This window comes from Ptychodera flava (genome assembly GCF_041260155.1).
Source record: "Ptychodera flava strain L36383 chromosome 3 unlocalized genomic scaffold, AS_Pfla_20210202 Scaffold_27__1_contigs__length_13241970_pilon, whole genome shotgun sequence".
NCBI lineage: Eukaryota > Metazoa > Hemichordata > Enteropneusta > Ptychoderidae > Ptychodera > Ptychodera flava.
Genome location: NW_027248281.1, coordinates 2,891,700 through 2,916,535, shown reverse-complemented (window position 1 = coordinate 2,916,535; position 24,836 = coordinate 2,891,700). Strand labels below are relative to the sequence as shown.

The window sequence follows — 24,836 nt, the reverse complement described above, 5'->3', positions numbered from 1 at the left end:
CAGACCGTCACGATGTTCTGTATACTTTATAGACGTGCTGAACAGCGCCCTCGAGACCGAGAGTCCAACATGCATTTTTTCTGAATCTCTTAAGTTTTGTATAGCCAGTCTGGACTGAAGAGGGCACATTATCAAAAATGTATTGAATTGACTGTATTTCATCAGTCCAAGAATTATTTTACGTTATATAACATCAACTTCATCTATTCTGATGAAAGGGCATGCGCAAACATAAGGGAGAGACTCAAAAGTCGATTTAAGTTCTCAAATTCCGTCGTAGATAGGCAAACTCCGACAGAGCGAGATCGATATCTACACTTATACAGACATAAAACATAACCACACAACGATTGACAGAGAGAGGTCGGCAAAGATACGAGATCTCTGTGGCTTTTACCTCACATTTATGTGTTTATTTCATAATAACTTGCCAAGACCTTTGCTTCATGCTCTGGTAACGAAATATAAGGCATGCCCAGAAACTAAAAACTGACCTAGTCGATTAACAGGTGGTTGGAGCGTGACAACAGCGTATTCAAAGGGTTAAAGTTCATTCTGTGCTCACAATTGGTACCTATCTGTGTCACTTGATACGACATGGTACAAACGCGACTAAAATTGTAATAGCTTTATGAGAAACAAACAAACAAGCGTCACTTGGTCCAGTTGACCACTTGATCACATGCTTGAGTCCGTCCAATCAGTAATGATCGAGTTACAAATAATGTAGATTTATTTCATGAAACTAGACTTATTGAAGATCATCAAGGAGTGTTAAATGAATTTCAAAATTATGAATTCAGGGACTTGAGCATTCCGTAGTAAAAAGATCACTATTTTCAAAAATGTAATGTACTACATTCCAAATTTAATCATCATTCATTTTTATGTTAACATGAACAGTTGTATATAAAAATAAATTCAAGAATCAGCTGATAAAATTTGATAGTAATCGAGAAATCGTATTTTCTAAGAAAAAAGTTTTGACTGTGGAAACTTCAAATTCTAGATTCCGAGTCAAAGCTTTGTGAATCAATGGCTAAACGGAAAAAAAACTAAGTACCGGAATACCATATTTCAGATATCGCTATCGCTATAAAGAAACTGAAAAAAAATATTGAAATGATATTCTGCTAAAATACAAAAAAATACAAACAAAAAAAACAAACAAACAAAAAACAACAAAGTGAGCTGACTTGTTGTTACAGAGTTTTTGATTACTTCAAATCTTCTCACTTTCATGCTGAATTGCATATTGTGGTATCAACGTGTCCATTTGAACCAACAACAAATACTACAGCTATACACGAAGTGGTTCTCATTTTTTATAGTTGTCAAACACTCTTACAGACAACTTTCAGCATTGATGTATTTGACACAACTAACATACCAGGCAAAGTAATTCTCTTTGAAGGAAACTGTCACTTTAAACTGACAGCATTAAGTGCTATTTTACATCATTATTAAATAAACTTTCATTTTTTTAACTTCTTACGAAATTGTACTTGGCAGTATGGATTCAATACGATAAAATTAACTTCTGTAAATAAATACCGGGGTCAGTTTAAAGATGACCCTCCATCGATAACAGCTTTTTGAAAAATGACCCTCTGATTCCCCTCTTGACTAGCTCTCTATGTACAAAACTATAAAACTCTTGTATTCTATTATTAAGGCCCTTATGTACAACATGTGAAGACTATGTCAGTATGTCTGTCTGTCTGTCTGTCTGTCTGTCTGTCTGTCTGTCTGTCTGTCTGTATGTATGTATGTATGTATGTATGTATGTATGTATGTATGTATGTATGTATGTATGTATGTATGTATGTATGTATGTGCGTGCGTGCGTGGGTGTGTGCGTAGCACGCCTGCCTGCCAGCCTGCATGCTTGCCTGCGTGCCTGCATGTATGTATGTACGTACGTATGTATGTATAGTGTATGTATGTATCAAGTGTTTCCTCATTAAATTTAGATTGAGGAACAATCGATGATATTATTTTCAGTACATCTAACTCAATATTTCTTCTTCGACACCAAAACATTGGTTGTAGTCGGTGCATTTAATGACTGCTTTTAACATAAAAGTTTGTACATATATTACAAGGATGTTTTCAGTGCTTCCCTGAAAACATGTGGAATTTATTGACTTTGAAAGATCCATTATCTCGGTGGTTTGGACGGACATGCTTGTATCCAATTGATGTTTCCTCAGAAAACTTCAAACAATACTTCTGCGTTAAAACCACATGTTTGTGTCCGCGACCCTTTATCAACCGTGCAGGGTCGGGTATGCACACATACGTTTCTGACACCAGATTCAGTTAAATTACAGCATTACAGCATTTGGCTGTGGTAAGTAGACCACGTGTGTTCCAGGGGCTGGTCGACTGTTCCTCCTGAAGAAGATAACTAGTATCAGCAGTCCAATCAAAACCAGCATTACAAATGCTACTGCAATCGCAATGATTATCAAGTTCGTCTGACTGAGAATTCCTGTGGTGTCACCGGTGATACTGTCTGTCAGTGAAGGTGCACGTGTCGATTCCACTCCAGGGGGCTCCGAGTCTGTAGTCCCTGAAACGAAAGAAAATACTTTTGTTTTCCAAAACTGAATAAAAGTGAAAGGTGTGCAGGAGATGAGTATGACAGACGGTGATGTCACGTGATATACACCAGCACGATGAAATCAACAAAGTGTACTTTATACAGTCTTAGCAAGACAAGCCATCTTAAGCGTTTGGTGTGTACATTATATTTTAACAGTCTTCGAACGATCATGTCTTTTAAAATACTTTTATGGAAAAACTGTGCAACATAGTTTTGGCCAAATTTGGACCAATGAACGTGGTAAGAATATCGCCCTGTGTATTACAGCTTAGTTCACTGTGTTTCAAGTTAACGCTATTACCAATACTTTGTGTCAGGAAAACAACGGATAGAAAATTGAAAATACTGTTTGGCGATTTGAAGGCGACATGGTGCTACGTTACACTTTTCATGCTGCTTAACGACTGAGCAGTTGAAGATTCTTAATTCTTATCAAATATTTTTACCAAAACTTGTAATCGGAACAGTACTTCACGACTATTCATTCAAAAAGACATGAATTCAAAACACCATGAAGTTTCATCCTTCGAATGAGCTTATTAGTTTTCCCCTCACAAAACACTCTTTAAAAATGTAAGCACATAGCCGTGTCTGGAGTTGGCAAAAATCCAAACACAACAAACAAACCTCAAATCAGTGCTGTTTGAAAGACATCAAAGTAGAGACGCAGGCTTCAACCCCGGGGTCGAAGGTCATAGTTGTGAAAGATGGGTTATGAGGTCAGTAATGGAAGCGAGGATTGTATAGGTTATTTCACGTAATTCCTCAGAAAATTTGATTCTCTCGGTTTAAAATATATAGAGAGCCTACATTGACATATGCTTTATTGAATGCAGTGACCACTGACAGAAGGTCAACTGGCAAGAAGTTGATGATTGCACACGTATTCAGTGACTCAAAATGTTGGATACATTCACAAATGTAAACCAAGCTGTATAAAGAAATTTTAATGTTTAAAGTTCTTCAATTGTTAGTATCAGGAAATAGAAAACTAGTAATTAGGTGGGCGAGGCTTATCCTTAGAATTTAGATTTTCCATTTTACATTTTCCCATTCCCTGCAAGTTTACGTACCTGGAGTTGTCCGCCTTTCCTCAACCCTGACATCGATATCTGTAAATATGTTGCACTGAGCTGATAAGAGATGGTTTTTCAAATCATCTTGAGGTTCGGAAATTCTTAAATACAGTTGAAATTTCCCAGCGTGCATTGGTTTTACGTTTTCTTGTTCAATGATGACACTCATGGACTGGTAACCTGCACTGGCTATGAACATAAGACGACGTCCAAATTCCTCCACAGATTTATCGCCGTCTACCCGACTCTCTGCCCGAATCTTTATATTTTCATCGCCCGTTGATGAATTCACTACCTTGTATAGCTCAGCAGTAAGGGTGGAAATGTCTGTAAGGCTCTTCTGCAGCTGCACAGAATACCTCATTGTCAGATCGCCTCCTTCAGTCACGATGATAACATCATTGTTCTGGGAAATTTTGCAGCCATCATCAGAAAAAACGACGAGCCCTGAAAGTGAAGAAAAGACATAATTAAAACCACCTGTGTTACATTTTACGCCGAAGATCTAGGTCTGCCAAAGAAATCTAATTGAAAGTAGATCGAGGGACTTGAGACGACTAAAAGTATAGCAAAAAAAATTAACTTGTTTGGTATTGGTAAGAATTTCTGTCGAAATCATATCATCGACAGTTATAATTTCCCTCGCGTCTGCGTGCATCAGAGACAGGAACCACATAAACTGATTTAACAGAGTCTATAGAACATTCGCATTGAAGCTGCACTCGAAACATTTCCCAGATTATAAACGCGTCAATCTGGCTCGGCTTAGCGAAAAATGATCTGTACAGTTGTATATAATACGCTATGCGATGTCCACACCGGAGTAAATAACGTGAAGCTTTATAAGCTAAGTACTCATGAACAAAATTCTACATATATTCGGCAAAATTAGACTTATGTTAAAAATCGAAAAGTGACAAAATGGAAATAAGAAATGGAAATACTTCAATAACAAAATATGATTCATATGAGATAAATTAGAAAGTTGATCATAAAAGATATCTAGAATCAGAGTAGATGATACTCAAAAACTCCTTCGAATCTGTTATAGATTGGAATTGCTGTGAACACACCAACGATCACGTGCAATTTTTTATGCATTAAAAGGGTTAATGATTGTCCTGGCCCTCTTATCAATGCAATGATTTACTCGCAACATTAACAGTTAACCACAGGGCCGCAGGTTATCGTCATTTTCACACGTGACATCACATTCTGTGGTCGTGCTAGGTATTCCCCTTTGACGTCACATGCCCTCTAATCGATTCGTCAAGGTTTTCGGGGATTTCCATTCGGTAAAACCAGGAAATGACGTATCTTAGCTACTTTCACATAGCAAACTCCTCGTTTACAATCCCCGTCACCATGGCAACGACGTGAAAATCACGGTCAGAATCATAAAACTTGAACTTGACGTAAAATAGCACATCAATCAACAATGGGGGTTGCTTGCCTGTTCCTGCTATATCGATGTTTAAACCGAAGATACAGATTGTACCGCTCAGCATATTAAAGCTTCAAGCTAGCAAATTGCCTCGGATGTTTCGTTCACATGTAAAGGTCTCAAGTTCAAAGGACAATCCTATGAAGGCCTAATGTATGCAATCGCCGACACGCTCATTGGAACGCCGCTTACCTTTCAATGCTAGAACGGCAAAGAAGAAGACACACTCCACAGCTGTAACATTCGACATAGTTTGTGAAACTCGGCGAGCTACAAAATGGTGCTAAGACTAACCACACCTTACTAAGGCCACAATAGAAAATATGTATGTTTCTGATCAACTCTTTCAGAAAATAAGAGAGGTCGGGTCTTATAGCTTTATACTTATTTTTATTTTTATTTCTAACGGGATTAGGCCCATTAAAACAAGCAAAAAAATTACAACATCATGAGTGATTTTTATAGTTCCGAAGAAAGTTTAGGATTTGAGTGTTGTGAATATGTCTTGTTTGGTTACCAGAAACACTATAATATTTTATTAGACGTAAGGGGTAATACCCTTTCGGGGGAGGGGAGGGTCAAAGTTCGGAAGTCAAAGGATATCAACGTGATCAAATAGCAAAGGAGTGTTCAGAACAGCATTACAACTAACCCGATCTGAGGTGCATTAACTTTGAGAATCACCTTATTAACATGAACTCAATGTCAAAGTGGTGAGATTTTTCAATCCTTGGCGGGATAACGACTGTGATTATGGTTGAATTTCATGGTACAGTGTATCGTGAGTATCAAATCATATGCAATGATCGTCATAAATACAATGGTGTGAATAAAAATAGGTTATGAATTTCGCCGTTGACAGACGAAAAATTCTGCAGAAATCATCTGAACAAGCTGTATTAAATCTCATGAACAAGGTCGAGTCGATTATTGTTATTCAATGAAGGATGTGTGTGAAATGAATGTTTGACACTGACAGTGACGTACACAAACTCATCGATGAGATTTCGTAACATTGATTGTTCACCTACAAAACACTGATCTTACTGAACTCAGTGATGCATGCAAATTTGAAAACTGCTTGCTCAGCTTGTTCACAATCTATTACAATGCTGAATCGGCATTTTGTCAGGATGTGCGTGGGTGTTTGTGTGGCTCGAATTCAATATATTGTTATGTAGAGACCGGGTCATGACATTTGCTTTGTGTTCTATGTGACGCCAGTTGTCCTAATCAATGTGTAATTGGAAATTATGAATTCATCCCACACATGCATGGATCCATGCACACAAACAGAATTTCAATAAATAAATTAACAGATAAGTAAATAAATTTACAGATAAATAAACAAATAAAAGAAGGAAGAAGAAACGATAGTTATTAAATGACCACTAGATGTAACTTTTGATGATTTCTTCATTATTCTTTTCTTTTCTTTTCTTGTTCTACTCCCAAAAGCACGTTGAGATATACAGTATTCAGCAACTCAACCTGTGCATTGTTATTGGTTGTCAAATGGATTCTGGTCGGAACTAGAATTTAAGTGTGAATAGTAACAGTGAATATCGACGATATGTTGGCAAGTAAAAAAGTTGATATGTCATTGTGTTTTGAGGCGCAGAGCAAAAACTTGTGATTATTTTGCCAAGGTGTAGATAATGTGGCTTTTTAGTCATTCTATTAGTATTTCTGTACTATATATAGTAAATACAATACTTTGTCTTATCCTCTCAGGCGTGCTTAAACATCCGGTAGGTTTTTTTGTCAATATTTGTTTAATTGCGTATGGCCCATGTTAACACGTACATTAGGATTCTAAAACGTAGAAACCTATATGAATATCAAACGACTTGTTTTAAAAGTTTGAGTTATGAAATGTGCCATGGCACTTCACGCAAAGTACATTTACATGAATTATCACACTCATATGAATTTAGAGATATAGCTTGTTTTTATGGAAAATGTTAATAGATTATCCAATACACTCCAGTGTATTATGATTCGGTATTTTCGGACGAAGAACTATATCGACCACACTTGCCTTCCTTTGGAGGGGGCTTCCAAATTATAACAAGTCAGAAAGGGGATTTAAACACGTTCTGAGTTGTTACGGGTTTTGAAAAAAATATTTTTTTTACTCCACCCCCTCCAGAGGTATTTGTGAATACAGTAAAAGATAATTTTAAAGCGTGCTACATGTTAGTTTGAGCCAGGTACTTTTTAGCATTCCAAAACACATGAAATGGATCAAATTTCTTGAAAGATACCAATAAACGCAGAGTCCAATAACAAATAACACCGACACCCAGTCATATAACCTTTAAGTTTGTTGGACTTTACTTAATATTTTCACAAGCCACTTATAATACTATCATCATGTTTCAAAATATCACACTTTGATTTACATAATATCAATATTTCACGATGATTAATAACGCAAGAAATCAACACTTTCTATGACCTCGCAGCCACACTTCGATTTATAACAACAAATGAAGTACGTCAGCATAACAATATCAGTTCGTTGTCAATAGTTTTACAGCAGTTTGGCTTGATCTTAATCTCAAACATTCGTCTTTCTTCATGACTGGTTCAGAAAAGCGACTAGCGTTTTATCTGTTCTATAAGTCGACCAAGGAGATTTCAGGGCACTGCTGAGGAATTCCTTTGACAATCGATCATCGTTAAACTGAGTGTGAATCTGATAAAGAGTCTCTGCGTTCGCTGATTTCACTCTCAATATTTAGAAAAAAATAGAAAACGACCATTTGAATTCATCGCTTTAACGGGTCATTGGTTAGGTAAGATCAGAGTGACATATTAAAAGTGAGATGAACAACGCCATTGTACAATATTTGAGATTTGGTTCACTGTTAAGGTCAACAAATTAGGTCCTGGCTAACGCATGCCTTGTAAAATCTGATCCACTTTTGAAATAAATTCAGACACTCATTTTCAGCAATTCATGGCTACTGTCACAGAGATGATGAAAATTGTACAGAAACACCGTCCGATGAAAGAAATCAATGCTTGTAAGATGACGCGAAGTGACACCATGTCAAAGATGATGTCAAGGTGACTGAGCTACTGTCCCAAAATGAGTTTGTATGGCCGTAAAATAAAGGCTTCGGACCCTGCTTTCTTTACATGAAAACGAGTAGGATACACGCATGCGTACATCGATGTCATTTGTTTTCTGACTGTTTCAAACTAAGGGAGCCGTCATTATTTACAGCCTTGGGGTCGGAGGAATGTGATGGGGGCCACTCAAATGAAAACTTCAAGGAGGAGTTGCTCAAATGTGGAGAGGAAGAAGGAGGTTACCCAATTTTTGGTGCAAAATAAATTGAAACACCTCAAATTGAACCATTGCACACATCAATTTCTCAAAATTTTCGATGCGAGAGGGGGGACACTCTTTCTCGTGCTCTCTCCCTTGTGGTGTTCCAACAGTTTTACTAGTAAAAAACAAATTGAAAACACCTCTCAGATTGCACAAGATTGCACCATTGCACACATAAATTAATTACATCAATTTTAATTGATTTCAGGTTTTTCATTGGAAGCTGGCAGCTTGAGAAATGACACAAGAAGGTCACAGATTTCCCATTCCTGCATATTCTTTGGTTTTCAATATCTTGCAAACTGACAACTGTTTTTTAAAAAACTTGTATCGTCATTGTTTGGTTGTTCCATATTGTGACTCAAACACTGATCATGAAAAATGTCATAAAAATACAGTGTTCAATGTCATTTTCAAACAGTTTTACAGAGTGCAAAATAAATTTAAACACCCCTAAGACTGCACCATTACACAGATCAATTTCTCGGAATTTTTGATGCGAGAGGGGGACACCCTGTGCTCTCCCAACTTGGTGTGTTCTAACAGTTTTACTTAGTTAACAACACATTGAAATACCTCTTAGATTGCACCAGACTGCACCATTGCACGCATCAATTTCTCAAAATTTTCCACGCAAGATAGGGGACACTCCCTCTGTCACTTTCCTTGAGCCTCTCGCGTGTTCTGGCCATTTGTTCTTGTAAGTCGATAACCAAGCCAGACAGTAAAATGACATTCGGTGCAGCTTTAGCTGTCCAAGTAACTAACAACAGGGCAGATCATCAACAATCAATCAATCAATCAATCAAACAAACAAACAAACAAACAAACAAAGTACCTTATATAAATAAATAAACAAGACCTCATCGATAATCATATGGATATACTCTAATCTAGTGGTCATGCGCCGTACACACCGGGATAGTGTTCAAATCTGAAGGTCGAAGAAGTACAAAATGCTAAGATGTTGCAATCTTTACTTTTACGAATATCAAACAGGCCGAGGTGAGCGACTTCCCGTTTTTCTTTGAGGTGTACAATATTTACCGCTTTATGGTCTGAGAAGAACTGGTTTATGGGTTTAGGCCACAGAACAATGCACAAACAAATGGATTGAATTTCAGGGTGTAAGACTCACTTGAAGAGATTTGAATGGGATTAATGCCAGCGGTTTCTGTCAACAAGTCAATCCATTTACTGTGATGGTAGATTGGTTTACACGTGTCAGATAGAACAATTACTGAGTTTCTATAGTTAATACTGTAATTGTACCGATACAGAGGGGCGAACATTTCAGTGTTGCATTTTGAACAGATAAAAGCTCCCCCGTGCGATAGGATATAATGTATCGTTGCAAGAAATGACGCTTCATACATCTCAATTATTCGAGTCGAGCGACAACTAAACAGTCAGGGGACTAAAAGGTCTGACGACTATGAGAAAAATATCATCTTCCTTTTAGTGCATTTTACACAGTCTTGAAGTTACAAATACACGTACATTTCATGGATCGCTGACAATTACGTATCGTTCATCTTAAGGAACCTGAACACCACATTACAAAACAACATGACAAACAGTTTCATATAAGGACATAAAATAACCAAATTGACATATGCATATTCACAATTATTTGATAAGTATCCGAATATAAGGTCAGCCATTCGTTCGAAGGCCTGCAGGGCTTCACAGACCGTTAGTCAGGATACAGAACTACGTTTACAAATCGTACTTATCTTTATAAAATGTGTGTAAAATGAAGAATAAGACATAAGAAACTGTGTTCCATTCTGAATAATAATTGATGAGGCACACGTATTCTCAAAACATTCAATTTCACACACTGTTTTGTAATATCAACACCAGTATATGATACACTAACATATATGACAACGCAAAGTGTTTGTCTTTCGTTTTGAAATGAATTTAGGTCCTCTTTATTTCCTTAATCCGCCCCCCCCCCCCACGAGTTACAGAAGTTTGGGTTATGCAAAGACAAGCGTTACACTGCTAGGTGCATGCATATTGAGAAAAGCAAAAATACTCGGTGTTAGGACGGATGGACCAGAAAGATAATTCCGTATGCATCAAGGGGTGTTGTGATATCAGTAATGTTGCAATTGAAGATCAATGTCAAGGGCAAAGTGCTAGAGAAAAGTTGTATACAAGGTTGCATGTTAATTGTGTCAACTTCAAAAGACTAGAAATCAAATCCCAACTAGTAATGCAAATGTTTCGCTAATAAAACTGTTCACCTGGCGACACGGCTGTAAAAATGTGACCGATGATTTAGTTTTTAATTAATTTAGTGAGGGACACTTATTTATGACAGGATTTTATTATAGTAGAGGTGGCTGGACAAAACACATAGGTCAAGGGTCAGGGACGCACTCTGCTGTACTTAGAATGTGATTTGCTATGAGGGCAGTATATCAAAAAGAATATCTTGAAGCTGAATGATTTATTCAACAAAATACCAGCAGACTGTCACGACTCTACTCTGGGATCTATCAGAGAAACATAAATGGACATAGTCTACTTATGTGAGGAATGAAATAATTTACAGACAAGGTTAAGTACTGACAACATGATGTGACGTGCAATACCAATATGGCTAGGCTCAAGCCAACTCAGTTTAAAAAGCCTATAAACTTATAGACATCAATTTGAAAATGAAGACAACTAGGGCAGCTGTTCATACTAATTTTTTGACAAAGAACGATGACATTCAAAACACCGTTCGTAGAAACTGCAGACGGAACTTTCGAATCAGCGCCGAAGTTCCATTTTTTAACAGAAGACATATCCACGAGTAACAAAACTGACAAAACTATCGCAGGGTCGCGAAACCCATTCAGGCTGACCTCTCCAATCAGCCGAGACAAAGCATACTCAAAAATAGTAAGTCCAAGGGCAATTGGGTCTGTGTTAGTTAGTTTTTGTCCGAGTCGAAAATCAAAGATGGTTTTGGACTCTAGTAAGCTCATATTCTGGGTAATAAATAATTCATTCATTCATTCATTCATATTCAACTGTGCAGATTATTAGCGTTGTTAGCTTTTGGACGAGTTGGATCGGGCAGACTTGGTTCCGGCCGAGTTGGTTTTAGGACAGGTTGACATATACCAGTACGCATTGAAATCTGAGCAAAGTATAGCAGGAGATATTTGTTTACAAGTGTTTTCGTCGTAGGTGATCAGTTATTACTAAGTTGACAATCAGTGATATTTGCAATACTTTGCTGTTGTTGTCTGGATTTTTCAGAATTAAATTCAATATTTGCAAATTCAGCACATTTATTTTCCCATTCTATTTTCCTACACATTTATTGAAATTATCGGAGTCAATGTTATTACCAAAAATAGTACTCATTATGGGCATATCAGAGTCACCACTCAAAAGCGTTTGCTTTGGAATACCTTCAGTAATGACTTTTCCTTTATTGAATTTCACAAAAACTTAAATACCACTATAGTCACTGCTACGATTGTACTGGTATAGCTTATCCTTCAGTATAATTAATCAACGTAAACAGCAACTTGTTTTAGATATCAATAAGAACTCTACAGTGCAGATGCTTTTTTGTTTGACAAGACAGCACATATCAGCACTTTTCATCTTGCACCTGACCGCATCAAAATTCGAACGTTCTAAAAGTTCGTATCCAAGCAAGCAACTCTTGTTTTGAGTTTTTTGGGTTTTTTTTGCAAACAGCACAGTTTGTCAGCATTCGTCATTCTCATATTATACCGAACGGTATCAAATTGCCATGCGACAGACGGCACCCATTGTACACTCTCCATTTACTACTCTAGTTGATCGTCTTTTTCTCTGAAAATAGACTTGAAGGTATATCTGGTATTTTCCTTTCCAAGCTTACTTTCGACGACCAAGTTGTTTTAAAATTGTCATTCCCTCTCCTTTACGCCGCAGTTTTATTCACGTTCTTTTATAATGTACATTTCTCCGCCAGTAAAAAAATCCACTGAAAACGCCGGTGTAAATCTGATGTTTGGCATTATACGTGTATTGAAATGTTAATAATATAGATATGAATATTATTTTTGTTGGGATGCGTGCAGAAGTAGGGAGGGCAAATATACAGTTGGAGGGGCTGGGTAGCTTTAACGTTTGTGATTGGAGCAGGGCAGGAGAGCAGGACAGGGGCATATGGATGAATGGATTGGATGGATATGTTTTGAATCCTTAAAAGGAGAGCATTGCGAAAGGTCTCTTTCGTATCTTTTTCTTGTTTCAGAATATTAGGTAAATTTCTTGATCATACATTTGGCTTCTGATCCCTTGCCACCGTGACTATATACACAGGACGGAATACATCGTCACCTTTCAAAGTTTGGTCTGATTATTCGCCAGTTGGAATCTTAACCCCAAAGTTCACCGATAGCGCCATTCTTGTCGACCACAGCCACGCTATGCTATCATACATTGACAACCTAGACTTGGTTCAAGTCGGTGAATTTCTAAAAAAATCATTTGTAATAGTTTCTCTTGTGTCTCTCCTATTTCATACAAACGTATCTGAAATTTGGCAGCCCCGGCCAGGTGTTCCTTGCGATTGAACGCGTTACCTTTGATTGAACGCCTTACTTTCGAGTTTGCGCAGTAGTGAGTAAGTTTCTGCCGGGAGAAACTCTCTGTACAGCGTTCATTCCTCACATCACGTTCACCCCACTCACGTGTTTCACATGAAAACAGAACACAAATCATTGCGTTCACCCGACTCAATCATTCACAAATCATAGACTTGAACCAAGTTTATGACTAACCATGTAAAGCATCACACCTCTGGAACCAATTTTCATGCTGCTGTAATAAGCTAGCAAACAGAACTCGTACTATCACAAAGATATATTTTAATTCGTCACGACGCCCGCCATGCTAATCATCATAAAGGTCGCCAACGCCATCTAACGAGATAATACGCCAGGGTGGAAATCATTATCCCAATGTATGATTTTAAATCAAATTAGTTTTTTTTTCATTTACCACTCTCATTAATCTATTTTCATTATGATTCAGGTGCACTTGGCAGTGTTTCCCCATTATGTATAGTTCACAGCGAAGAGAACAATGTTGCAGTATTACTACAAAATAGAGATCATGCTCCGAAAAGGTGAAACAAATTTGTCTTTTGTGAGTTTGGACCCTTTGATGTAATTTTAGCATTTTGCTCCTAAAACAATTAAATCTTGCAACTTTTGCTTTGTTGCAACTGTCAACTTCTGACAGTATCTGAAAGCTTAAAGTTATCTACATTTGCTATACATAAATCGCCTGGTTCCGTCGTAATTATCAAATGGATTTTAATTATAACTGTGTCTGATAGATACAAGGGGCAAGGATCAGTCATTATGCGATACTGCATTTTGACCTGTACTCAAACCTTGACACAAAAATACCTGTCGTAAATCGTTAGTTACTAACGAAGATAAGATAGCTCTTGCAACAAATATATAGGTTGGCGAAAGACTGCATGTCTAGCTTGAAATTTTGGTGTATATATCTCTAAATTTCTTTTCACTGACAATTATACATTTTAGATCTACCATCGTACTCGCTATTCACATAAATAAGTACACATAGTCATGATTGTCACGTGAGGAAATGATACATAACATTTTCAATGGAGGTAACAATTAACTCCCTGTTTTGTCACCATTACAGCCGGCGGTCTATATAGTTGAAACCACACTTAACCTCAATGTCATGATTGTTGGCTATCGTTGACGTATCTGTCGACAAGTATTCATGATAGTTGTCGAACCCTGACTAAATCAATGGTGTCAGGATACGGTGACCTGCTACCTATATATTCACCACTCTAACGTCCTCCTGACTGTAAGCTGCTGCCAGGATAACTTTTCAAGTTACTAGTATTCAGTTCGTTGTATACGCTCACGGATACCGACACCGCGTTGGACGAATCCGATACTTCACGGAAGTTCACCTGAAAGCTACACGCCGAACTTTTGAAAGTTTTCAATGGTAACGGGTCAACGTATGATTTTATTGCGAGTTAGAGAACAGAGTTAGGTCATCGAATCTGAGAAGAAGGAAATCCACATTAGTCAGTGAATTAGGGATAAATTAGCAGGGGAGGGGAGGGCCGGGGATTTTGCATGCAGACATGTGTGATCAAGTTAACCCTTGACAAAGAGAAGACATATATACGAACAAAAGATAGCTAATATATGAATCAACTGTGGAAGACATTGATACTAAACATTTCATCTATAGGGTATGAAACTGCAATCGAAAAAGAGAAAGAACACGTTCAATACAGTTTAATGACTGTCATATTTGACTTACAAAACATATCATCAAGCCCCACAAAACATTGGCTTATTGATTGAAAATGGAAGAACGATATTTAAGTCGTATTTCCCCAAGGAAAAAAGTAAAAAAGAAACAGAAGAGGAGAAAAGCTTAGGAAGCAGAAAATGAAATTTGCTTCATGATCGTAAAGTTCTGCAGAATATTGCTCCATTCCGTATAACTAAACCGATGGTAGACATTAAAAGTGTTTATGGTGCAATATGTAACAAAGGAAGTATACATGACGATACTTGATCATTTGAACTTTAACTGATGATGAATATGATGATGATGATGATGATGATGATGATGATGATGATGATTACAATAATAAACACAATGATGAATGTGATGGTGAAAAGAACATAAAAGAGACATTGACGATGATAATGATGATTGCTAGTGACAGGGAAACAATAGTGATGGTGATAAGAATGCTGACAAAGAAGACAATCCTAGCGGGTGGAGGACCGATGTTGTGCGGCGGAAGGGCCCAAGCGTGTGAGGGCTCGACAGTGCAAGATTTGGAGATATAAATACATGTAATATCAAACATTGCCATATTTGTAACTCTGTTTTTCGGAGAAGAGATGGCCACATCTCGTTTTGCCATAGCTTTACCCAGGAAAGTAGCTCAAGGTATACTAAGAGATGTAAAGAAAGTTGGTGATATACATAAACAAATGAATAAAAAAATAAAAATATAATTAATTAATTAATTAATTAATTAATTAATTAATTAATTAATTAATTAATTGATTAATTAATTAATTGATAAAAAAATTCAAAGTGAAGCTGAAGAAGCAATGAGTGACTAATTTCATTTGAGAATTCAAACTTAACAGGTTTCTTTTAATTTTTTCCTGTGCTGACGCCTTGTTGCTCAAAACAATTGTGACCCCTTCAAAGAGGCTCAAGAAATTGCGACCCTCCAAAACAGTGGTAAAAAACTGCGACCCTCCCCAATGCCCGGCCCTCCCCTCCCGCTGATTTACACCCATTTCCTTAGTGACGTACAGTAATGGCTGGGTACACATTCTGATGTCCATGCACTCAACTTCGCAGTCTACTAAAGAGAGGTACCTTCTCACAGCTAAATGGTCTACTAAAGAGAGGTACCTTCTCACAGCTAAAATGTTGTAACAAAATATCTACATCCGTTCCGCCCATGTATAAGAGACTATTAACTGTACAAAAACTATCATTTAGAAATGATAATGTTGTATGCTGACCTTTAACCCAAAGCCTTTCCAATCTTCTTAATTTGAAATATATTTTGCTCGTGAATCGTCTTAGATAAATTTTCCGATATTTGAATTTAAAATTGCCGCTTTCCTTATGTCAGCGCATTGAGATAAAGCTGCAAAACCTACACAAATCAAAAGAAATATGTACATCTGGAGGGCTTAGTCACCGCTGTTCATTGGCCGAAAGCAGTTCATGTTTTGGTTCTTTGGAGGTACGCGCCTGGAACCTGGCATTCTGAAACTTAAGCTAATACTTAACTGCTTTAATAAATGCTCTTTCATAAGCACGCAAAACATATCAATCGCAGTAGTACTAGAGAGACAAATTGCCAAAAATTTACGGCTATTTGAAATTCAAAATGGCCGCCAGCCCAATTTTAAGTCCACACAGAAATGTCAAATTTTCTTTTGCACAAACACAAGACTGCAAATTTCACTCAACAGGCTTCGCAATAAACCTGCACAAGTGACGGGCCAGCAAAAACGATAATTTTGTGAGTCGGAACATCTGTCCCCGAGACACATTGCATAGATATTTGCTAGTTTTATATGTTGAGTTGTCAGAAACACATGACTGGTTGTCTTGCCAATAAAAACCATCAGTTATTATGATAAACTATCGGACAACCTTTGCCAGCGTTATAGAGATAGTGTATGAAACTTTGATATGACGGTGGCCTAGAAAAACAAACTGAAACATTTATCATTCTGAGCGTCGCCGTCATCACATGGTCTGTCAATTTTGAACCAGATTTATCCTTCGGCTCATTTAATCATTTTGAGATGGATCTTAACAAAAATTAACTTCGACCCTGCCGACTGGTTGAGCAGGTAATAGATGGTAACCTGACAGACTCATATGCCAAACGAGCCCTCAAATCTACATGGACTGTACACCTTACAGTATAGTGTGATGCAGGCATATGACTAAAACTGTGTCGCGCATTAACATATGTTAGAGTTTACGATTTTTAATGGTATTTCCTTGTTTGTTGGTATGAAAATCCAGCACACAAGAAATGGATTGTTCCATTAAACACGCAGACGACAAATGGGAGTTCATGTCCAAGAATTTTAGTGACTTGCTTGCAAGTTGCTGTTGCTGAAGCTTAGGGAGAGTGTATAAAGCTCTAATCAAACGGCCGCCTTGTACAAACTTTAAGTCAGTTCACATTCTTCATTCACAGCATACGAACGTAGAGTTCAAATGACGACATGGGTGATTTGGTTCAACAGAGACTTGGACATTCACCTTCGTAAACGGGTCAAGACAAATGAGGCGGAAGCAGAGGGTATGAATGTTATCAAGGAGGTAGGAACGTCCCTTTCTACTTCACTGACGCTACCAAATGTCGTAATCTTTTTTCAAAAAAAGGTCTGAGCAAATGGCGTCACTGTATTATGTAAATTACATTTATTACACTACCATAATTTTAAAGTCCTGTAAAACAATAATGATATCACAAAACATATTGTAACGCAGAGATATGTGTCCTGGGTCCCCTGGTAAATAAGCTCTCTGACGTTTACCTTATCGAACTTTGCACTTCCACGACTATGTACATGACTTTAAACAAGCGTTCTTTGTGCGCTCAGTTCCTAATGCAAAGGTGATTATTTCAGTAAGTACCGAACATAAGATCGGAAAGTTGGTTTTAAAACCAATTGTTAGCAAACATGGTTACTTGTTAGGACGCCATTATTATGGCGTCATTCGGTCTCTAGGCGCGGGTGGCTCGTTATGTTAAGATATAAAAACTTGGTTTACACTTCACATAGCGGAAATGTCAGCTTGTAGTTAAGATAATACTTGGTGCACTTACCGAAAATGAACAGAACTTTTAAGTTCATCGTGATAGCTTTGATCTTGCTGAACATTCTGGTCGAAAATTCTCAACAGGCTTCCTGGGCGTTCGAAGTGGAGGGCGGAGGGCGTAGTAAGATATGTGGACGTACGAAATAATGTTCAAACAAACTTACATGCCTTTGTTCTTTGGCAGATTACAGTCGGTGTGGGGCATTGTTTTATGTGCAGTGAATAAAATTGTACCGAACTAGCCACGAACTAGCCACTACCGGACATCAACTACCATTTAATAGAGCGTTTTATATGTGAATTTAGTTGTTATACATTTGCGAGTATTCTAATCGTCATTTCTCTCTAAGCACCGGAAAACGATAAACACCTGGCCTTCTTTTTGAAAAAAAATCGAGCGCAGCACAAAACATTTTATGTCAATAAAAGCTTGAATATCATTGAAGCGGCAGTGTTTTGAGCCCATGTTGTTTTGAAAATGTGAAAACACACAAGTAAGAACGATTTAGCCAGGACGCTCACTTCGCGAGCATTAACCATTTCTTCTTAGCACGTAGGGTTCACAGTGAGATGACCCCAGTATTATCATAAAATGAAAGTCCAGGCGGAGTTTCTGTCAACCTTATCCTTACATTATTGTTTGTTCTATGCAGTGACTTGCTGTTAATGAGGGCACTGATCCGAGAGACTTTATGAGAAAAACTAAATATGTCAACTTGAAGGACAAGATAACACATTTCAAATACCTCCTCTATATGATCAAAAATTGTGCCACGAAGATAATTCATTCACTGCATGAACTTGAAAGTAATGTTTTTTATTACATTGATTTTAAGTGTTTTTTCTGAAAAACAGTGACTTTTGTAGTCGAGTTGAAGAAAATCAAGCACGGAAAACCCATTCGGTCCTTAGAGTTTTGATAATTCTAATATACCGAAATTCAAAAATATGACAATAATTTCAATTTTCGGCTAATACATCCTTAAGCGAACCATATAAAATTTGGATTACTGTTTTAGTGAGGGGCGTTCTCAATAACAGTCGTGTGTATCTTTAAGTTTCTGTCGAATTATACTACAATTTGAATAAGAAGACTACATATGAACCCTGTATATCACGTCATTTTTAACCAAGTGATATTTCAAGAAGATATCAGCCGAGAACCTCGAACTTTCACACTAGTCTCAGTCACTTGTTTTGTAATTCGCTAATTAGGTCAGGCTGTCAGTGATAAGTAATAATTAACTCTCTTACCCCGGTTTGTATGACTCGCCGGTTATCTTCCTATGCTATCACTGCAAAGTAAATCGTTGTTATCGGAGTTCCGTATCATTTGCTGGAGTGTTTCCAAGATACAACTGTGAATAACTACCCAATGATTGCCCTCTGTAGTATATTGACGGTTACTCAAATTATTGCAGAGAAACAATATTGTACAGTGTGACAGGGTAGAGCACCACATCTCCAATCACCGTTGACCGTGCAGTGATTAAATAAGTTCAGGTTAATTTTTAGACTCGTAGATTACCTATTGCAGAGTTCACTGTGCCTTGATTGGCTGCTTTCTTTGCAAAAATGACAGAGGTCTTAAAAGGAAACCAATCAAGACTTGGCCGAGACTTTCAAAGTTTGGGACATGCAGTCAACTGCACTATTCAAGTAAATTTAATTGTCACGACCAAGTGTTATGTTACGACTATGAACATACTATTCTGGGAACTTTGAAAGAAAATAAAAATTTGGAGGCAGAAGTGAGAGCCACCCTTAACTGGATTTCTTGCATGAGTTGATAATTATCGATCTATTCCCACCTACCACTTCATCTTAGTCCACTGTACTCCTCCTAGTAAGAATTCAGAACTCAGATAATTGCCCCTCTACCAATCGCTAACATTCCGAATGCCCTATCCCCCGCTACAAAGTTTTGTCCTTCACCCTTTGCAAGCTATGTTCTCCACCAAGGTCGTTTGCACAATTAGTTATTTGTATTTGTTTACATTTATTTATTGTGTTAGCAATACCTTGTATTCATTTTGTTTGTGTTGTATGTTGTACACACGATTCATAGCCGTCCCATGCACAACACAATCCTCGCACTGCCCTACACTTGACATGGAACCCGTATTTGGAAATAAATAAATAAATAAATTATAAATATCCAATAGTATTGGAGATAACTGCTGCTCCCTTTGATTAAAATGAACATGAGAAGTTACGCTTGGACTCTGCAATGGCGGACAGTTTAAACTGCTGGAAAAATAATTGACAAAAGTGCACTGAACGCATATGAAGTGATAGGAATACAAATTGAGGTCGCAAATTAAGGAAGAAATTATTGAAAACTGTACGTATCGAAATAATCAGATCTTTCATTCATTTTGAAAAAAAACTGTAGGTGAACGAAATGGGCGTCTGGAACGGATAGTGTCATATCTTTCTTCTATACATCGGGCATGGTGTGTGGTGTAATGGCGCTGCCCAATAGGTTGGAGCCCACACGAGGCACAACTTTAAATACCGTGAACCAAATTCGACAGTCAATGGGCGAGTCGAACTGCATTTAATTGTCCTGTGGTCTAGGGACTACAAATACCGAGCCAGCTCATACGTACTTTGTTTTAGCGCCCTCACAAGGTCACCAACACTGAGATGTATACCTTCTGCAAAAACAGCGGCCTGGAAAACTACTCTTCGGCCACTATTCAATATTCAGATCATCAGACGTTTCGAGGTCTGCGCTTGGCTTGGCATTTGTTATTGTTTGATGAGGCATAGAGGCGGTCACTTTTCTGTCAACAAACGTCCACTGCAGGCAGTGTAACAGCAATTTGCATTTCAATAAAGTAGAGCGCTTAAAAAGGCCCATTCACCCACGTAAAATCCCAGGGTCATGGAGGTGTCTTGTTTTGACGACAGCTTTGTATAGCTTTGAATTTTACACGAAATGGTTCCTCTTGCACGTTTGGTTCGGATAAAGATCTCTTCGTGAGAAATATCAGGACAAAATATCGCCTCGTTTTATGGTAACTGAAGAAACAGACCCTCCAAATATGCCGCAGACTACTTTATATACCAGACTACTTTATATACTTATATGTATAGCCACTGTTAGGTATAGCTTTAATACTACGTGTCACATGTTAGGACCGACACCATACAGGTACACTAAGATAAAATGGTGGGGAGCCAGTTTTGTTTTAAAAGAAGTACTAAAACCAGATATAGGGATGTGCTGCATTACTTTTTACTTTAGCTTGCACATGCGCTGTCCAGCCTTCAACATTAGCTGGCCTGTAAACACAAACGGGCCAAGGCTTATGGCTTATTTTAATCAGACTAACGAAGGATTTTACAGGTAGAAAACTTACGTTTGGGGACATGAACAAGCGAACATAACGCTGAGTAAGGCGACACTGATACACTGAAAACTGGTCATGTCACCTTGTTGCTGCTGATGGTGACACTAAGATTCAAGTTGTATAATAAGTCCATAAATAATGTAGGGAGGACAAGGCGACTTTGTTGTTACATGTTATAAATCTCCTCAGTTAATAACCATCTCGAATCCGCAATAAGAGAAGTATGCTTTCAGAATGTTAAGTGTACTTACTTACAGGTCATGTACCACGTGATAAGCCGAGTTCCACAACGTTTCAATCCATCGTGTCTGACAACACACCTTTGTGAACGGTACGCTATGGGAACAGCTACTCGATGTAAAAACACAGTGCATCTCATTGAGGCTCCCATTTATAGGTCAATCCATACAGCTGTCAGCAGCTTAATCTATAAATTCCACGACAACATATAAAATCCACCATGGCTAATGCAGATGTTGGTCGGATACACCGAATAAATGCTTTCTCTCAACCCAGCCGGTTACACCTAAGTGGCACGTCAACGTCCGTCCGTGATTCACCGATAACGCGGCCCATCATGATGTTTCACGTACATGTGAAGACCGACTGGACTTATACCATGAATGCTTTCCGTTTTTAGTTATTATCTTACAAAGCTATGCTATTTTGAATGTAAGTTCGTTGAATATGTAATTGAATCATTTTGTAGGGGATAATAGTTGTGAGAAGGAAGCGTTCAGTATTTATAACTGGAGGGGTGTCACTGTCCTTATTTTCTAAACAGTGGGAAAACCATTAATCGTAACCTTATTTTACACAGAGACTCGGGGTTTTTGCGAACAGAAAAGTTTGGCGACACCTTCCCTCACTGAAAATACAAACTGGACATATAAAGTAACCGATTTACAATGGCCTCAAAGAGTGCAAAGTGTGACTACATTCCCTAGAGGGACTGTGGTGTGACGGTGGTCGCCGTTCACTAAGGTCAAAGGTCACTTTGCATGGTGAACTCTTTTTGACATTCTTTTTTTCGCTGAATATTTGTGGTCAAATATGAAAAGGTATTTTCAGATAAAACGTTCAGTGTTATTTTTACTTGGCTTTTTTCTTGCAATCTGGCGTAGATTGGCCGAGAAATCATAAATGAACTTCCTGTAAACTACCATATAATGTTAGAATGTTTTTAACCCGAGATAATTAACCTCGAAATTACATGATATAATCACAAAAAAGTAAATCGAAAAGCATTTTCGATGACGTCATAATTACAAAAGCAGTTATGAGCAAATTTATCTTGACTCTGAAATTACAAATTTACCACTTCTTCCTTCTAGACCCCCCCCCCCCGTCACAATAACTGACATTTACCTTATCATTCAAAATCCCCGCTATTTCCCCCTGTTTCCCCCCGTCTCTTACTGATTTACACTATTGACCCATTTCCGCTTTCTGTGATAAACTGTGCCAGAAATGCACCTTGCTCAATATCAGATTACTTTGTTTATTCTGTGCATAGCATCTTTGACATGATGATAATTTATAAATGCTTTATAGGTTTGATATAAACTCAGCACATTGAACTGCAGACTAGTACTGTAGAGTGAAAATAAAGAACCAAGATTTTTATGAGCATGAACAGGTGATAGTCTGTATTTATATTTTGGTAGATTTTAAATAAAGACAACAGTGTCATAGAATTAAAACACTGAAAGAAAAAGGTAACATTTTGATTCTTTATTAAAATTGTTAGTGAGTCCACAATAACCTACATGGTGTATGGATGTGAACTTGACACAGATATCTAAGCGTTCATCTACACGTCATTAAAGCTTACTTAAAAAATATCTACTGTTGATTGACCAATCGAGTGTTCAATTCAGGGTGTTTTATTTACACGTAAAGCCTTGGTCACCAAATTCCAGAAACGAATGACAGCGACGTGGTAAAGTACTGTCCAATCAAAAGTGAACATGTCATATTCTGTAGACATCTGGTACGTTTTAATATTCAAATTTGGTAACACAGCGGAAACTAGCTGCAACACAAAATCTGCTGTGCCCTAGGGCATTTATATAATGTGGCCTAGGGCATTTATAGGATGTTCCATTACATTGGAAGGCTATTTCACAAATAAAAGTTTTAATTCATATCCTAAACATGTTACATTGACAAAGGGACGGTTGACGTAAACACATTGAAAACGAAAATATATCAGTTAGGGGCGATAGTTTTTAAGTCGGATAAAACCCTCGTACTCGGGCTCTTCTGGTATATAAAGTCCAACCCTACGATAAAATGTCTCGGCCTGCGGCCTCGACATTTTATCGTTGGGTTGGACTTTATATACCAGAAGAGCCCTCGTACTCGGGCTTTATCCTATACTTCAGACACTGGAGGGACTGTGCTTCACATATCGATAGGAAGTGTGGCTCTCGGCTCTTTATCGGTCCCGCCACGTATTCAGGGTTTGATTTGCATTTGAATAGACCGTAAAGCATACAGTCAATATTTAAGTTCCAGACAGACTGACACAGTCGGCGTCTCAGTAGTCTGAGTGTTTTATGGGAGCTTCATGAACTCGGTTTTATGTGGAAGAGAGAATGTGTGATATTGGTGGAAGTATGGTATCTATATCAGACCTATATGCTCTATTATGGCTACAAAATCGTATTGAATGATTGACGTACTAAAAATCACTCAGTATTTAAAAAATGAAGCGAGTGAACAGGTTTAGTGGAGGCCAAAGAAAACCAAACAAACAAAAAACGAAGGAATTTCGCAAATCACTGCTTGGGTAACTGCCCGAAATATTGCCTGGATAATTGAGGTGTTATGACTGAAATGTGGAAGAGATTGATTTCAAGGTATTTTAAAATTCATCTGAAAATTGTGAATATCACACATTCGTATCAAGAGAAAGCCTATTTTAAGATTATTCATGTGAAGTCAATAAATTGGAAACCTCGAATTGTACAGCACCCGTACTTGAATACATTTATGAGGCGGAAGTGAAACATCTTATCGTACCTAATATAGGGAAGCAATAGAGCGATGAATGACCGTATAGCGTTACCAGGATTGTATGCTATGCGTGATAATGTCTAGATTATTGGCTATGATTGTACCTTTCATGAAGGGAAATGATAATATAAATGGTACAATTGACATAACCCTGGACAGCCTGCCCAGAGGCAACTTGAAGTTACGATAATTCGATTCAAAAGTGAAATGGAGGGTTTTTTATTTCTTACAGTTTATTTGATAGTATGGCTCGCTGCCTCCTAATGGCTCCTACGTTCATACAATTGTTTGCCTGCCTGTCTCAATTCTTATATTCATTCATTAATTGATTACATATTACAAATACATTGTCAATCTCTTTTCTGAAAAGGCTATCAATCATGTTACATTATAGACAAACAGGGGTAGCTACAATATATAATAAGAATTGATAGCCAGACACACACACAGATATACTCAAGACGGACAGACAGACCGACAGACGGACAGACAGACGGACAGGCAGACAGACAGACAGACAGACAGACAGACAGACAGACAGACAGACACAGACAGCCAGACATATTGGCATGATAAACACGTAAAT

General features: G+C 37.8%; 1 protein-coding gene across 4 annotated transcripts; it reads right to left on the bottom strand.

Moving 5' to 3' along the window:
* Nucleotides 1–383: 383 nt before the first annotated feature.
* Nucleotides 384–22,161, bottom strand: LOC139126490 (uncharacterized). 4 transcript variants are annotated; one of them, XM_070692549.1, is made up of 3 exons: nucleotides 21,481–22,161; nucleotides 3,682–4,131; nucleotides 384–2,575 (listed from the first exon to the last, which is right to left on the bottom strand). In XM_070692549.1, exons 2-3 carry the CDS (start codon nucleotides 4,046–4,048, stop codon nucleotides 2,328–2,330), a joined length of 615 nt encoding a protein of 204 aa, XP_070548650.1. In that variant the 5' UTR covers nucleotides 4,049–4,131; nucleotides 21,481–22,161; the 3' UTR covers nucleotides 384–2,327. The 4 variants fall into 4 exon arrangements, with proteins under 4 accessions (XP_070548650.1, XP_070548649.1, XP_070548648.1 ...); XM_070692548.1 differs by having other exon boundaries at nucleotides 21,485–21,868; XM_070692547.1 differs by lacking the exon at nucleotides 21,481–22,161 and adding an exon at nucleotides 17,878–18,022.
* Nucleotides 22,162–24,836: the final 2,675 nt, after the last annotated feature.